The sequence below is a fragment of the Cnephaeus nilssonii genome (genome assembly GCF_951640355.1).
Source record: "Cnephaeus nilssonii genome assembly, chromosome: 12".
Lineage (NCBI taxonomy): Eukaryota > Metazoa > Chordata > Mammalia > Chiroptera > Vespertilionidae > Cnephaeus > Cnephaeus nilssonii.
In genome coordinates this window covers 11,364,294-11,379,904 of record NC_137083.1, presented here as the reverse complement: position 1 = coordinate 11,379,904, position 15,611 = coordinate 11,364,294, and the positions used below count along the sequence as shown (strand labels likewise).

The following is a 15,611-nucleotide window of genomic DNA, read 5'->3' as shown; positions in this document are numbered from 1 at the left end:
CACTGAGCCAAACCAGCTACATCTCTCTTTATTTTATTTTTCGATGACAGTTGATATTCAGTATTATTTTGTATTAGTTTCAGGTGTATAGCATAATGATTAGTCAATCATCTACTTTCCAAAGTGGTCCCCCTAATATTTTAAGCACCCACCTGGCACTGTACATAGTTATTACAATATTATTGACTATATTCCATATGCTGTCCTTTATACATTTCTTTTCAATTACATTTTGCAGGGTGATATAGGCACACCGTAGGAACACGGACTTCTGTCAAGTGGTGAGAACATTGGCATGGCATTGAGGTTGAGTCACTGTCTAATTGGACCACTGTGTGACCCACTTACGTAAAAACTGTGTTGTTGTTTTTTAATAGAAAAGTTATTGTTCACATTCTCTTAGAGTTATTTAGAAATAACTTTGGAGACGTCCTTTACGATCTTAATGCATGTGGATGTCATCCTCTTGTTAAGAGAGGCGGGGTGGGGAGAGGAGAGAACAACCTCTGTCATTCGGGAGTCCTCAGTTTGCGCCTGGACCACACTGCATGGCTTTTGGTGGTCATGTAACCTCTCTGGGTATTGGTGTCCTGTTCTTAAAACAAGGCAGACAAGTCCTGCACTGCCTGCCTCGTTGATTGTCACGAGACAATGCTTTATAAACTGTCGCGTATCAGGAGATAAATGTTGCTTAATAATTAAATCTTGGTTGCATACATTATGGCCAATATGCATATTATGGCCGGGATGTAATTCATGACCACAGAAGAGAACTTCTCACTGCTCATAGATGACTGGCCTCTAGAATAGTCCAAAGGAAGCATATTTTTGTAACTTTGCAGTTGGAAGGGGAGCTCTAAGTATGGTGCAAAACCTAGAAACCATAAGGAAAAGATGGATCAAATTCATTACCTGAGAAGAGTCAGCATAGTAAAAGCCCTGAAAGCAAAACAGAAGACAGATTACAAATTGGAAAAATATATTTTCACTTCATGTTATATATTAAGGATTAATTTCCCTAATGCCTAAAGAATTACAAATTGTAAGGAAAAGAACCTAACTCTGTAGGAAATGGTCAAAGGATATGAACAAACAACCCATCCTATATAATAAAAGCCTAATATGCAAAACAACCGAACGGTGGAACCACCGGTTGCTATGATGCGCACTGACCACCAGGCAGCAGATGCTCAATGCAGGAGCTGCCCCCTAGTGGTCAGTGCACCCCCACAATGGGAGTGCTGCTCGGCTGCTTTCGCAGCAGGCCTATCCCTGTAGGCCACACCCCCACCAGTGCACGAATCTCATGCACAGGGCCTCTAGTATAAAATAAATTCATGCAACACATGAAAAATGCTTGATCTCACACATTTTTTAAAAAAAATTCAAATAAATGAAATTTCACTTATCTGGGATAGGTGAAGATAAAAAAATGTGAAACCCATCCATGCTAGGAAGGATGTGGGCAAACAGAACTCACACATACATGCTTGGGGAATGCGTATTAGTTTTCCACAGGGGGCATCTTGCCAGTGTCTGTCAGAGTTAATAATTCATACGCTCTTACTTGACTCAGAAATACCACCTACAGAAGTTTATCCTTCAGATAGATTCATAGGCATCCACTGAGCACTGTTTATGATAGCAAAGGAGTGTCTCTCTGTGGGGGCTGGTGGAATGAATTACGTTGTGTTTGCACCGTGGAGTAGTCTGTAGCCACAAAAAGAGAACGAGAACACTGTGGATAGCTGCGGAGCAGTCTCCATTGTTAAGAGTGAGGCATAGGAAGGACTGTATGTGATGCTGCTATTTACAGAAAAGGAGGGGGGCAAATTATAAGTATGTGTATATACTTGCATATGCCTAGAATGTCTTTGGAAGGATTAAAAAGTGACTAGGAGGTAGAGGAAAGGCAATTTTTTATTTTATACTCTTTTTGTATTATTTTGTAATAGGTGTGACATTTTAAAAATTAACAAAAAATAAAATATAAAACCAATTTTGTTTGATTTCCTCAGGTTATTAGACATCTTTATGTGTCCACCATGCACTGTCACTGTCACAATTCCGGACTATTGAAAGGGGAGACGGTCTCCTTCAAAGAGCTCTTGGTCAGTTTGGGGACACGGGCCGATCAGAGGCCAGTGGAAGGGCTGGTGCAGATGAACTATGATGGGGACTCGGTTCTATACTTGTCAGGAGACCACTGTGTTCAGGGTTTCTATACAAAGATTGTGGTCGGCAGAATAAAGGTGTCTGAGTTCTAATCCCCAGGACCGGTGGACATGTTTTCTTAGACGGTGGAAAGGACTTTGCAGTGTGGTTAAGTTAAGGGCCTAGAGATGGGGAGATTATGCTGGGTTGCCCAGCTGGGCTCAGTCTAATCACTGGGTCCCCAAAAGCAGAGAGCTTTCCTGGCTGTGGTCAGAGGGAGATGTGACCGCATAAGAAGGGTCAGAGAGGTGAAAGGTCAGAGAGATGAAGGGTCAGAGAGATGAAGGGTCAGAGAGATGAAGGGTCAGAGAGATGAAGGGTCAGAGCGATGAAGGGTCAGAGAGATGAAGGGTCAGAGCGATGAAGGGTCAGAGAGATGAAGGGTCAGAGAGATGAAAGGTCAGAGAGATGAAGGGTCAGAGAGATGAAGGGTCAGAGAGATGAAAGGTCAGAGAGATGAAGGGTCAGAGAGATGAAGGGTCAGAGAGATGAAGGGTCAGAGAGATGAAAGGTCAGAGAGATGAAGGGTCAGAGCGATGAAGTGATGATATGTTGCTGGCTTCGAAGATGGAGACAGAGATTGGTGCATTTGCTTTCCCTTGATGACTAATGAGGTTGAACATCTTTTCATGTGCCATTTGTAAATCTTCCTTGGAGGAATGTCTATTCAGGATCCTTTTCCCACTTTTGAATTGAGTTGGTAGCCATTATTATTATTATTATTATCATCATTATTATTATTGTTATTCCTTTGTTACCAGCAGGACAAAGAGACCTTGGTTCTTGTCTTCTTGAAGGAAAGATTTCAATCAAGAGACAAAGTGCAGCAAAGCAAGCAAGACTTTATTGGCTGCAATAAGAATACACTCAGGACAGTGGAACTAGGAAGGGTTTGGCATAGAAGAAGCAACAGGAGAGCCTAGGCTGGGCTGCTTCGGCTCACTGGGAAGTCAGAGAAAAAGGAGCCGTGGAGACAGGTTCAGGGGGTGAGCCTGGGATGAGCTGCTGCCGCCCTTCGCTCCCCTGGTTGCAAGTCTCGTAGGGTCCCTTAGAGGGAAGGCTAGGGGGCAGGCAATGGCATGGGCGTGCTCCGCTGCGGGGGAGTGCACACTGGGCCCTTTGCATTGAGGGTATTTCTCTCTCTTGCAGGTGGAACTCTTAGGGAAGGTCTCAGCAGAGGGTCTCAATAGAATATTCATCAGCTTTCCAGCTGTGCTCTTTCAGAGTCATGGTCTCCGCTGATTGGTCAGCACCAGGCCGGTGAGGGATGGGGGTGTCATTAGTCAATGCAGCTGGTCCTCAGGCAGCCACAGTGTCACTTGTCTGGTTTTGCTGCTTTTCTGGGCCTGGAGTTGAAATACAACTGAGGTCTAGATGTTATCCTTAGGGAGCTAAAGGTCAGGGGGTCTAAACCACATGACCAGCAATATGCTAGAGGCGAGGTCCTTGTTTTCCCAGTTTTGGCCCTTGCTAGGCATCCGGGGCTTTCTGCCCTGGTGACCTTCTGTACCTGGCCCTCGTCCTTGCTCTGCTCATGTCTAACTGCCTATTACAGCTTGATTGAGGTGTAGCTGGTAAAATGTACAATGAGAAGAGAAGAGAAACATCTTCTGGTTGCCTGTTTTAAGCACCCCCACCAGGAATGAACCCACAACCTAGGTATGTGCACTGATTGGGAATTGAACCCACAGCCTTTCGGTTTATGGGATGATTCTCCAACCAACCGAGCCACACTGGCCAGGACTTACTTAGATCTTTAATTCCTTTCAACAATGTTTTGTAGTTTCCAGAGTATATTTTTGCACTTCTTTTGTTAAGTTTAATTCTAGGTATTTTATTCTTTTCATGCCATTCTGCAGGTGGCATTTTGATGGGAAGTCACGGTAGTACTTCTGCAAAGTCCTCTTACCAGGCAAAGGGGTAGAGTGAACGGGGAGTTGAAAAACATCTCCAGTTGTTGGCAGGGGAGAAAGATCAGGGCATTTTCTGTGACTGGGCACTGAGGGATACCTCAGCCTGCCAAGAATGCTGTACCCTCAAGTATCAACGATTTCCCCTCTTTCCCATTCTAATCCAAACTCCAGGTTGGGAGGGCTTGGGGGACGGGAGTGAGTAGTTGAAGGTAGATAGCCCTAGGTTAATAGGAATGCAATTCAACTGGATAATTAATATTTAAATTAGTAATACTCCCCGCCCCCCTAACTTCTGAGATTTATCTGCTTTTCTAAATAAAAGAGGAAAATGGATAGCCCAGATGAATCACTAATCAGGAGAACCTTCACAGCTCACAAAAGGAAGGAGACCACTTGGGAACAGTAGAAAATATTTTTTAGATTTGGCCTGGGAGTTAGGATTGTTTTGAGGAGAGGATGTCACAGCCTAAGTTAGGAAGCCCAATATTACCTGCCTGGCTGGTCTGGTGGCTAGCTCCTCTCTCCCACCTCTGCTTTTTGATGGCTTATTTCCCTCAATTCTGTGTATTCTGTCATGTTTGACACCAGCTTTCAAGCCTGTCTCCACCTTGAGCGCTTGGAACCTGGCCACCCCTCCAGAAGCGAGGAGAGTATTTTGTTCCAGAGTTGACGCCTCCTTCTGACACAGCAAAGAAAAGATACACAAGTTGTTTCCTTATAAAACACCCTTCTCTCTCCTCACTCTGAGAAAGGCCTTGTCTCTCCGGAGGCCAGTTATGAATCCACCTGCATTGTCGTCTAGAGGCACATGAGCTTTCTCTTGGCTTCTGTGTTGGAAATACAGAGGAACATGCCTAATTGGTTTATGAAATTATATATTACAGTGGGTCAGTAACTGCAGGCTTTTGCTAAAACCAGTTTCATTCTGTTCAGGATGTCCTTGTGGCTTCGGTGTCTATTCACATCTCATTTCACGTTTATCAAGCTTGTTGGGTTCATCAGCCTTGGACATGGGATGGTAGGAAAACCCAACCCTGTGCTACTTAACGCCTCTCCTTTATTTTCATTTTAAAGAATGATATAAGCCATACTTATTCCTTATTTCACCATGGAAAAGTGTGTGGTCCTTTCTCACTCCACCCACACACAGAGTCTACACACACTGTCAGGAGGTGGTTTCTCAGGAGGCCGCCCATAGTATTCAGACCAAGTTTAGCCTTGGAGGGGTTTTTCCTGTTGATCTAAGAAAGGGCTTTATATAGAGAATTGAACGCACAATACTTCGTGTTCCATAGGTCGGGCCTGCAAACTCCTGCCACCTGTTTTTGTAGATAAAGTTTTACTGGAACACAGCCCTGTTCATTTGATTACTGCTCCTCTGTGGGCATCTCCTCACTGTAAACCGCAGACTTGAGTAGTTTCAATAGAGACCATCTGACCTGCCAGGCCTCAAATATTGGCCATCTGGCCCTTTATTGAAAAAAAAAATTGCAGACCCCTGCTCTATAGAATGTTAACTTTGTTTCACAGACATCTTGTATTTTATAGAAGAAATATCCCAACGTGGAAATGGAGGCCGTTTTTGGTTTTGGCAAATCACACTCTCAAGGCGGTAATGGGGTTGTGAAGACACACATTGAGTCTCTCGGGGGAATGTCCGTCGCTGCCATGTTCCCCGTGCTCGCACACCTGTGGTCTGTGGGCACCCAACTCCAACCTGAGCAACACGTTCGAGAAATCGTCCCCGTCGACTGGAATGGTGTGAGGTCTAATAATTCTTGGAGAAGAGTCATTGGGAAGGAGAATGGATTGCAGGGGGCGACCCGTCCAGGTGTGCGTGGTTCCCCAGGGGTGGTGGGAGATCAAATGCTCTAGGACAGCCTTTTGATGGTCACCTGGAGGCAGATTTCCATACTCACTGGCCTAAAAGTCTTCCAGTGAGGCAAGAATTCTTCCAGATACACGGGCTGGGCAAATCTAAACAAATCGAAAACTTCACAAACCACCAGGAAGGCATAGTTTTGTCAGGGGGCAATTTCTGGTGAGCAGCTGTGGTTTGCCACATTATACCAGTTGACCTTTTATCTCAACCCATCACTGTTGTGCTATCGTTTAATTTCCTGTCCCCACCGGTAGTTGCCACGGCAAGGCCCAGTACCAAACAACATTGTATGCTCTCTTCATGCATCTGAATCTGCTTTTTATTTCACATGAAGTAAAAATCTTTCATGATTTATGTTAGAGTCACTATTTCTTCTGATAGAACTGTGGTGTTTAATTTATCCTCTATAGGTTCTAGGGGAGGATCCTTTTTTAAAAAAATGTATATATATTTATTGATTTCAGGGAGGAAGGGAGAGGGAGAGAGAGAGAAGCATCGATGATGAGAAAATCATTGATCACCTGCCTCCTGCACGCCCCCCATAGGGATCGAGCCCACAACCGGGCATGTGCCCCGACTGGGAATCGAACCGTGACCTCCTGGTTCATAGGTCAATGCTCAACCACTGAGCCATGCTGGCCGGGTGGGAGGATCCTTCTTGCCTCTTCCAGCTTCTTGTAGCTCCAGGTGTTCCTCACTCCAGTCGCTGCCTCCGTCTTCACATGCCGTCTCCTCTGTGTGTGTGGGTGTTTTCTCCTCTTCTGTGTTTTGTAAGGACATTTGTTGTTGGATTTAGGGCCCGCCCACTGCAAAGACCCTTTTTCCAAATAAGATCACTTTCACAGGTTCCAGAGGATATGGATATTTCTTTTTGGTGGCAACAATTCAACCCACTCCACCCTCCAAGAACCTTTCACTCAGCTGATCTGGCCTGGTCACCTTTCCCTCAGCTTATCTGGCCTGGTCACCATCTCTTTATTGTCCATGGTGCTTTTCTCCATCCTCTTTGCATGCCGTCGGCACACCTCTCTTCCTCTTCTTTTCGTGAACATTGAATTTCTCTCATTCTCCCTGCCTTCTCGGGGGGTCCTGCCCACTCAGGTGAAAGGGACTTCCTTCCCCCTGGGAACCCGCCTGCTGCTCACGGTGGGCTTCTCTCACCTCCCAGGGAGTTCCCTTCCTCTGTCTGCTGTGGGTCTTCTCCTCCCTGACACCATGTGGACTGGAGGCCGGAGCGCATGGTCTTCATATTCCTCACGGCGCCAGGGACATGAGTAGAGATGGAAATATTTGTGGATGACACTAATTATCTGGACAATGGAGTCAGACTAAGTATGAGCAAAATAAAGGCAAATAGTAACCAGGTAGCCATAGCCACCTTTCGGTTGTAAGAATATAGACCGTGCATGTGGTCAGGGGATTTAATTTTTTTGGGGGGCGGGGGGGGGGGCAGGGAGCAGATGCTAGCTCCAACGGCCTTTTGTAGTAAACGGGGGTTTAAAGAACAATAGACAAGCCCAGGACGTGCATGGCCTGGGATCAGCTGGTAGGCTGACTCTGACCGGAAGGTCGGAATCAAGGTCCTGACCTTGGTCTCTCTGGAGGCCACACCGTCTGTTTTCTGAGCCCTGGAGTAGTTTAATGTCACAGGATGACCTGTTCCTTGAAAGCGTGGGTTGCTGGCAAAACCGTAAGGGCTGCTCTCGGATGTGGGTCTCTTTGGACAACGTCTTCTCCCTTCTCTCCATCTCCCTGCCAACCAGCTTCCCCTTGTCCCTCAGGGCCCCTCCGCACCCCACGTCTCCAGCCTCCTCAGAGTCACCAAGGCCGCCACTCCAGCCTGACTCTGCCTGGCCGTCCAGTTTGAGGGCCTGTCATCATCCAGCTGCCTTGGACTTGCCATGTCCCAAACTCGCCACCCCCAGTGCGGACCGATGTCCTGGCCTGCAGCGGACGGACGAGGGGGGTGGGAGGGGGAGGGGAGCGGCAGAGGTGTCCCTTCCAGAGACTGCGCTGGGCAGGCTCGGGGGGGGGGGGGGGGGTTGGGTGGCGGCTCTGAGGGGCTTCTCTGCTCCAGGTTCCACGTCACCGAGCGCTGGCATCTTATTTTTCAGATCCGTCCTGTCCTGTGCTGAAGATGCTTCCGGAAGAACAGAAAGAGGTATGTCACCAAACCCAAAGTGAATAAGCCGTGCGTTTTGCCTCACTGCAGGGCGGCTCTTCACCGCTCTCCACGGCTCTGTGGTGGAGGCTAAGGGCACGACCCTAGGGCTTCCCAGGGGAGGGCTAAGGCTGGAGCACAGCCCCCGCCCTGCCGCAGCGGTGCATCCCCGACCCTCATTCTTTGGTTCCAGGGACTGAGTGGTTCCTCGCTCTCCACCTCCCCAAACGCTCATTTAAGTGTCTTTTCCCTGACTCACAGTCCTCCAGACTCTGCCTCCGCCTTGGCCGGAACAGCTTCCCCCGCCTGCTTCCTCGCTTTTCTCCTCTGTTGCCTCATCCCCGAGTTCCCCCACCTCTGGTAACAGCCCAGGGCCACTGCCTGCCGTTGGCCCGGCCGGCCGCCTCTCGGGTCTCTGGGCGCGGTGCCCCCTCAGCAGGGGAGGCTGTCCCTTCCCAAACCCGGCCCGGCCTCTCAGGCCTCCAGGCCCAGCGTCCTGAGCTCCCGTCCACCTGGGAGGGGGGTAGGACCAGCGCCGCGCCCGCCCTTTGCTGCGTGGCCGTCCCTCGGCGTACCTGTTTGTCCTACTGTGCCTCCGGTTGTACCGCACACATCACTAGGTGAGCCTAATGAAACTGAAAAGCCGCACACCCCCCCCCCCACATCAACACACAAGCACACACATGGGCGCACACCGTCACACACACGCATACAGACACACACAGACACACATGCACATAGACCCAGTCACACACTTCCATGCAGACACCCCACCCCCCACAGTCACACACATGCACATAGTCACACACACGCACACAGTCACACACACGCACACAGTCACACACACGCACACAGTCACACACATGCACACAGTCACACACACGCACACAGACCTCCCCCCGCACAGGCACAGTCACACACAGTCACACAACCACATGGTCCTTAGTTCCCCTTGTCCAGATTGAAGCACCAAACAATCCACTTCAGGGAATCCGTCCACAAACTTCTTTGCCAGATCTCACATCAGCCCTTCCCTTGGGTTCAGGTTCTCCTCAATAGTCCAGCCCACTTCACCCTTTAATTCCAGGCTGGGCTCCCCCATTTTCAAAGGCGGTGTCTGTCTGTTTTTTAACCTTTTAAAATGGGTCTAGCACACGCCCAGTAAAATGCACAGAATGCCCTGGTCTTACGCGTACAGCTCGGTGGAGTGTCTCTTACGTTCACACCTGTGGAACCACCTCTTGGGCCAGGGTGTAGATGCTTATAGCAGAAGGCACCTTGTGTCCCTTTCCTGTCAGGCCCCCAACTTCCAGGCCAGGTATATGCTTTCCCTGTCCTTCTGCCCAACAATGCAGGGCCGCGCTGCTGCTGTCAGGAAATACCTTCTCTGGGAAGCTGGCCAAACTGCAAGTCCCCACCTGACTGCCCGCACCTGACACCAGCTGTAAGCTCCGGGCTTCCCCAGACACCCTCAGTTTAGAGAACTCACAGGAAGAACTCGCGGAACCCGCCGAGAGCTAGTACACTCACGTTACGGTGTTTTACAGGGAACAGGTACCAATAGAACCATCCAGGGAAGAGACACTCAGGGCAGAGGCGGGGCTGCTGCTGTCCTCTCGGATGGAGTCACCTCCCTGGCGTCTGTGTGTGACAGTGTGCACCAGGGAGCTCACCAAGCCTCGGTGTCCAGAGCTTTCATTGGGCTCAGTGTTTACTGTGTAGTTGACCTTTAGTCTCCACTCCTCCTGGGGTCAAGTTCACACCTTTAGTCTCCAATCCCTTTAGAGGTCATAACCTAAGCCCCTTCAGAGTGTCCAGTGGCCAAAGGCCAGAGCACTCCTTTCAGCAGGACATTGCAGGGGCCTAGCGGGCACCACCCAGGAGCCGAGGGCAGAGGCCAGACCTCCCTTTGGGTCAGTGATTCCTCACTCCCCACCTGTGCCAAGGGAGCAGGGTCGTGACCTTCTCCAGCACTATTCCAAAGGCATACTTAGTTATTTTTATTGTTTTTTAAAAAATATGTTTTTATTGAATTTTAGCAAGAGAGGAAGGAAGAGGGAGGGGGGAGAGAGAGAGAGAGAGAGAGAGAGAGAGAGAGAGAGAGAGAGAGAGGAGAGAGAAACATTGATCGGCTGCCTCCTGCATACACCCCTACTGGGGGTGAAGCCTGTCACCTGGGAGTGTGTCCTGACCTAGAATTGAACTGGTGACCTCTGGGGTGCATGTGTTGGTTTTAACACTTGATTTTTATTATGAACTCGGTTCAATGAATAGAAATGAGACACAAATTTTAACCAATTACATAAAGCATTTTATTGACCTTGTAAAAGTCCTTTATTATAAATAACTGTGTAATCTATACATATATAAAAGGCTAAGTGACCGACTGTCCGTCTAACCGTCCGACCAGCTGGTACATATGACATGCACTGGCAATTTAAAAATAAACGTTGACTCGCGCATGTGCGATACATATAAAGCTCTTGCTGGTGCCAATCTAGACAGAGTAGGAATATTCCTACCTGAACCTGTTTTCAGACATGGTCAGTTATAGGTTGCTTTCTCTTGAGTTCAAAGAGCATGTGACGGGTGAGGCCGTGGGCCCCTGGCCCCGGGTCCGGGTGAGTCCGTGGGCCCCTGGATCCGGGTGAGCCTGGCCCGGGTCCGGGTGAGTCCGTGGGCCCCTGGATCCGGGTGAGCCTGGCCCCGGGTCCGGGTGAGTCCGTGGGCCCCTGGATCCGGGTGAGCCTGGCCCCGGGTCCGGGTGAGGCCGCGGGCCCCTGGATCCGGGTGAGCCTGGGTCCCGGGTCCGGGTGAGGCCGCGGGCCCCTGGATCCGGGTGAGCCTGGGTCCCGGGTCCGGGCGAGGCCGTGGGCCCCTGGATCCGGGTGAGCCTGGCCCCGGGTCCGGGTGAGGCCGTGGGCCCCTGGCCCCGGGTCCGGGTGAGTCCGCGGGCCCCTGGATCCGGGTGAGCCTGGCCCCGGGTCCGGGTGAGTCCGCGGGCCCCTGGATCCGGGTGAGCCTGGCCCCGGGTCCGGGTGAGGCCGCGGGCCCCTGGATCCGGGTGAGCCTGGCCCCGGGTCCGGGTGAGGCCGCGGGCCCCTGGATCCGGGTGAGCCTGGGTCCCGGGTCCGGGTGAGGCCGCGGGCCCCTGGATCCGGGTGAGCCTGGGTCCCGGGTCCGGGTGAGGCCGCGGGCCCCTGGATCCGGGTGAGCCTGGGTCCCGGGTCCGGGTGAGGCCGCGGGCCCCTGGATCCGGGTGAGCCTGGCCCCGGGTCCGGGTGAGGCCGCGGGCCCCTGGATCCGGGTGAGCCTGGGTCCCGGGTCCGGGTGAGGCCGCGGGCCCCTGGATCCGGGTGAGCCTGGGTCCCGGGTCCGGGTGAGGCCGCGGGCCCCTGGATCCGGGTGAGCCTGGCCCCGGGTCCGGGTGAGGCCGCGGGCCCCTGGATCCGGGTGAGCCTGGCCCCGGGTCCGGGTGAGTCCGCGGGCCCCTGGATCCGGGTGAGCCTGGCCCCGGGTCCGGGTGAGTCCGCGGGCCCCTGGATCCGGGTGAGCCTGGCCCCGGGTCCGGGTGAGGCCGCGGGCCCCTGGATCCGGGTGAGCCTGGCCCCGGGTCCGGGTGAGGCCGCGGGCCCCTGGATCCGGGTGAGCCTGGCCCCGGGTCCAGGTGAGGCCGCGGGCCCCTGGATCCGGGTGGGCCTGGGTCCTGGGTCAGGGTGAGGCCGCGGGCCCCTGGATCCGGGTGGGCCTGGGTCCCGGGTCAGGGTGAGGCCGCGGGCCCCTGGATCCGGGTGAGCCTGGCCCTGGGTCCGGGTGAGTCCGCGGGCCCCTGGATCCGGGTGAGCCTGGCCCCGGGTCCGGGTGAGGCCGCGGGCCCCTGGATCCGGGTGAGCCTGGCCCCGGGTCCAGGTGAGGCCGCGGGCCCCTGGATCCGGGTGAGCCTGGGTCCCGGGTCAGGGTGAGGCCGCGGGCCCCTGGATCCGGGTGGGCCTGGGTCCCGGGTCAGGGTGAGGCCGTGGGCCCCTGGATCCGGGTGGGCCTGGGTCCCGGGTCAGGGTGAGGCCGTGGGCCCCTGGATCCGGGTGGGCCTGGGTCCCGGGTCCGGGTGAGGCCGTGGGCCCCTGGATCCGGGTGAGCCTGGGTCCCGGGTCCGGGTGAGGCCGTGGGCCCCTGGATCTGGGTGAGCCTGGCCCCGGGTCCGGGTGAGGCCGTGGGCCCCTGGATCCGGGTGAGCCTGGGTCCCGGGTCAGGGTGAGGCCGTGGGCCCCTGGATCCGGGTGAGCCTGGCCCCGGGTCCGGGTGAGGCCGTGGGCCCCTGGATCCGGGTGAGCCTGGCCCCGGGTCTGGGAGAGGCCGTGGGCCCCTGGATCCGGGTGAAGCAGTGCCCCTGGGTCCGGCCAAGACCAAACCAGAGGGAGTCGGACCTGCATTACCACCATTTGTCCACCATCCAGAGCTGAGGGGTCAGTGCCGACATGTACTCATAGGGAACTGGTGGACATTGATATTGGGTCTCAAAAGAACTGTTGGTCCAGAAAGAAACTCACTACAGACTGATTCATTTGCCTGTCAGCATAACTATTATTGCTCGTCGCACATTCAATTCTTATAAGTATATCTCTAGTGACACATGATTTCGCTCATCTAGGGGAAATGATGAACAACATGGACTGATGAACAAGAACAGAACCAGAAACAAGGAGGCACCGATCGGACTATCGGGCCTCAGAGGGAGGATAGGGGAGGGTGGGGGGAGGGGGGAGAGATCAACCAAAGGTCTTGTGTGCATGCATATGAGCCTAACCAATGCTTAAGTTCAACAGAGGGTTGGGGCATCCAAGGGGAGGGGTGTGGGATGGGAATGGGGGGATGAGGACAAATATGTGACACCTTAATCAATAAAGAAATTTAAAAAAATAAAATAAAATAAAATAAAATAAAGTGGATTAAAAAAAAAAAAAAAAAAAAAAAAAAACAAAGAGCATGTGACGTTAAAGTTAAAGTTGTAAGTACTTCATCACAAGGGAAATTAGTCAAGCATTCTGAAAGTGTTTTTATTCTTAATGTGGTATACAGGGAGGTATTAGTATAAGTTTAATCAATTTATCAGTCATTTTTTTTATCAATGTTGTTTTTATATCATGTGTTTGTTGTTTTTATATCATGTCTTTATTATATCATGTTATTGTTTATTAATCAATTTATATATTATTTTCATATTCATTTTACTAATTTTCTTTCATCTCTGACACTTCTGTTATAAAGAAAGGGCAAATAGCAATATTAAAATATTTCTTCTAATTAATTTCCTTTCAATGTGCATGAATCCGTGCACCGGGCCACTAGTCATATTATAACATTAAGGAATTTTAAACTGGAGAGTCCTTCAGCTGAAAAGGAAATAAGTACTGTAGTCCGGCCGGCGTGGCTCAGGGGTTGAGCCTCTACTTATGAACCAGGAGGTCACAGTTCGATTCCTGGTCAGAGCATATGCCTGGGTTGCAGGCTCAATCCCCAGTAGTGGGTGTGCAGGAGGCAGTCAGTGATTCTCTCTCATCATTGTTGTTTCTATCTTTGTCCCTCTCCCTTCTTCTCTGAAATCAATAACACATTTTAAAAAAAGAAAAAATACTATAGAAAGGAAGAGGTATAATACTTAGAAATTTACTTGAGTCCCTCATCAAGAAATAACCCTACAAGACTAGATTCTGGATGTACTGTAATATACATTCATCACTTATCAATCCATAGAAAATGGATTTTACATGTGGCCAGAATGATCTGGCTTCTAATGCGTCACTCTTAGAGCAAAGTCAAAACTCCTAAATGAGGTTGCTAAGGCCTTTTATGATCTGACCCTGCTTCCTTCTCCAGGCTCATCTTCTGCCCCTCCCCCACCCCCTTCGCACTTCTCCTCAGTTCGGAGCTTGTTGGGTGTTGCATGCCCTGCACTCTGGGCCCTGGGCTTTCACAGATGTTTCCCCGCCCCCTGGAACAACCTTTCTCCCAGACTGCACACCAGGTTGTCTGACTAAGCTGAGAAGTCAAGAAGAGGCGTTCGGCAAGCCTCAGTTAGAAAGGTATTTTTATCTCACCGCCTACCCCAGCAGCTCCCTGTCCTCCTTACCAGTTAGACGTGGAGGAGGTTTTGGCTGAGCCTTTGAGTATCCTGGTGGCTGGTTGTTTGTTCAGTGGGAAATAATTCAGGTCCCACCCAACTGCATATGGAAGGGCTGAATGCAATACCACCGATGGTTCTTGAATCTCGACCAAGGGGCAGTGTGTGTGTAAGCTCACAGCGCCCACAGCCGACTGTACTAATTGATCACGAGGTTGGCACGTGAATTGAGAGCTGGGTACCATCCTCGTTCAAGATTCAAACAGCCCGGAGTGACACCGCTCTTCTACCTAACCGGTAATGCCGGCCTAGAAGTTTGGTAATTTTTTTTTAAAGATTGGGGGGGGGTGGGGGTGGGAAACCTAATGCAGCCTCTCACGATAAAACAGCTTTATTACTGTCATAAATCTGGAGAGAGAACAGGGAGTGCGAGTCTCCCTTGTTAGTTGAACACGTCCCGTGTGCACGTGGGTTTGAATTCCCAGGAGAGCGGTATCCAGGCTGATGGATCGTCCCCATAAAAATGGCCTTGGCATTGGGCCATTGTAAAATTAAAATGAATTCAGGTTCGTTCATGCGTGCAACTTTAATTTACAATTAAAATATTATGGTTACATATTTTAATAAGAATCATTAGATGGACCCAACTGAATCAACCCTTCTGTTTAATGAGACAGAACCCAGAATCCTAATGAAAAGGCAGGTGGCTGTGACAGGGAACGCGTCCCAGGCAGTGTCTTTTGTGGAGTCAGGCATTTTTGTTCCTTGGATAGCCTGATGTCCATTTGGTTTTCCTGCGTTACTGAGACCCGAGCCTCTGGTCACGTGGCACGCACCCTCTGTGAGGGGTGCATGAGCAGCTCCCCCCGCTGCACAGTCTGTGTCATCGAGTCTGACATGCTGGCCCCTCCAAAGCAGGGCATGCGTTCCTCTGCCCAGGGCTCACTTGGTGTAAATGGGACGGACAGTGAGAAAAACCTTATACATGTATCTTTAACCACATACATGCTTTGCTTATTTAACAATGAAAAAATTCTTGCCCATCCCGCATGGCTCAGTGGTTTGAACGTCAACCTATGAACCAGGAGGTCAGGGTTGGATTCCCGGTCAGGGCGTATGCCTGGGTTGTGGGCTCGATCCCCAGTAGGGGGCGTGCAGGAGGCAGCCAATCCATGATTCTCTCTCATCATTGAGAGAGAACCCGGGAGCCTTCAGTCTGGAGGCTGACGCTCTATCCACTGAGCCAAACCGGCTAGGGCAGGACTTCATTTTCATGGTGTACTCATCTGTATTTGAAATGCTATATATGAATACAAATATATC

At 51.2% G+C, this 15,611-nt stretch overlaps 1 protein-coding gene across 5 annotated transcripts in view; it reads left to right on the top strand.

Annotated features, from left to right (window-relative positions):
• Positions 1 to 15,611, top strand: part of SNX10 (sorting nexin 10) — a 54,674-nt gene that overhangs the window by 16,050 nt on the left and 23,013 nt on the right. For 4 of the 5 annotated variants that reach the window (XM_079786404.1, XM_079786408.1, XM_079786407.1 and 1 more), the window contains exon 2: positions 8,124 to 8,170. In XM_079786404.1, coding sequence (XP_079642530.1) covers positions 8,147 to 8,170 — 24 coding nt within the window. In that variant the 5' untranslated portion in view covers positions 8,124 to 8,146. Of the gene's footprint in view, positions 1 to 7,790; positions 7,934 to 8,123; positions 8,171 to 15,611 lie in introns of all 5 variants that reach the window. The other variant, XM_079786406.1, reaches the window with a different exon arrangement.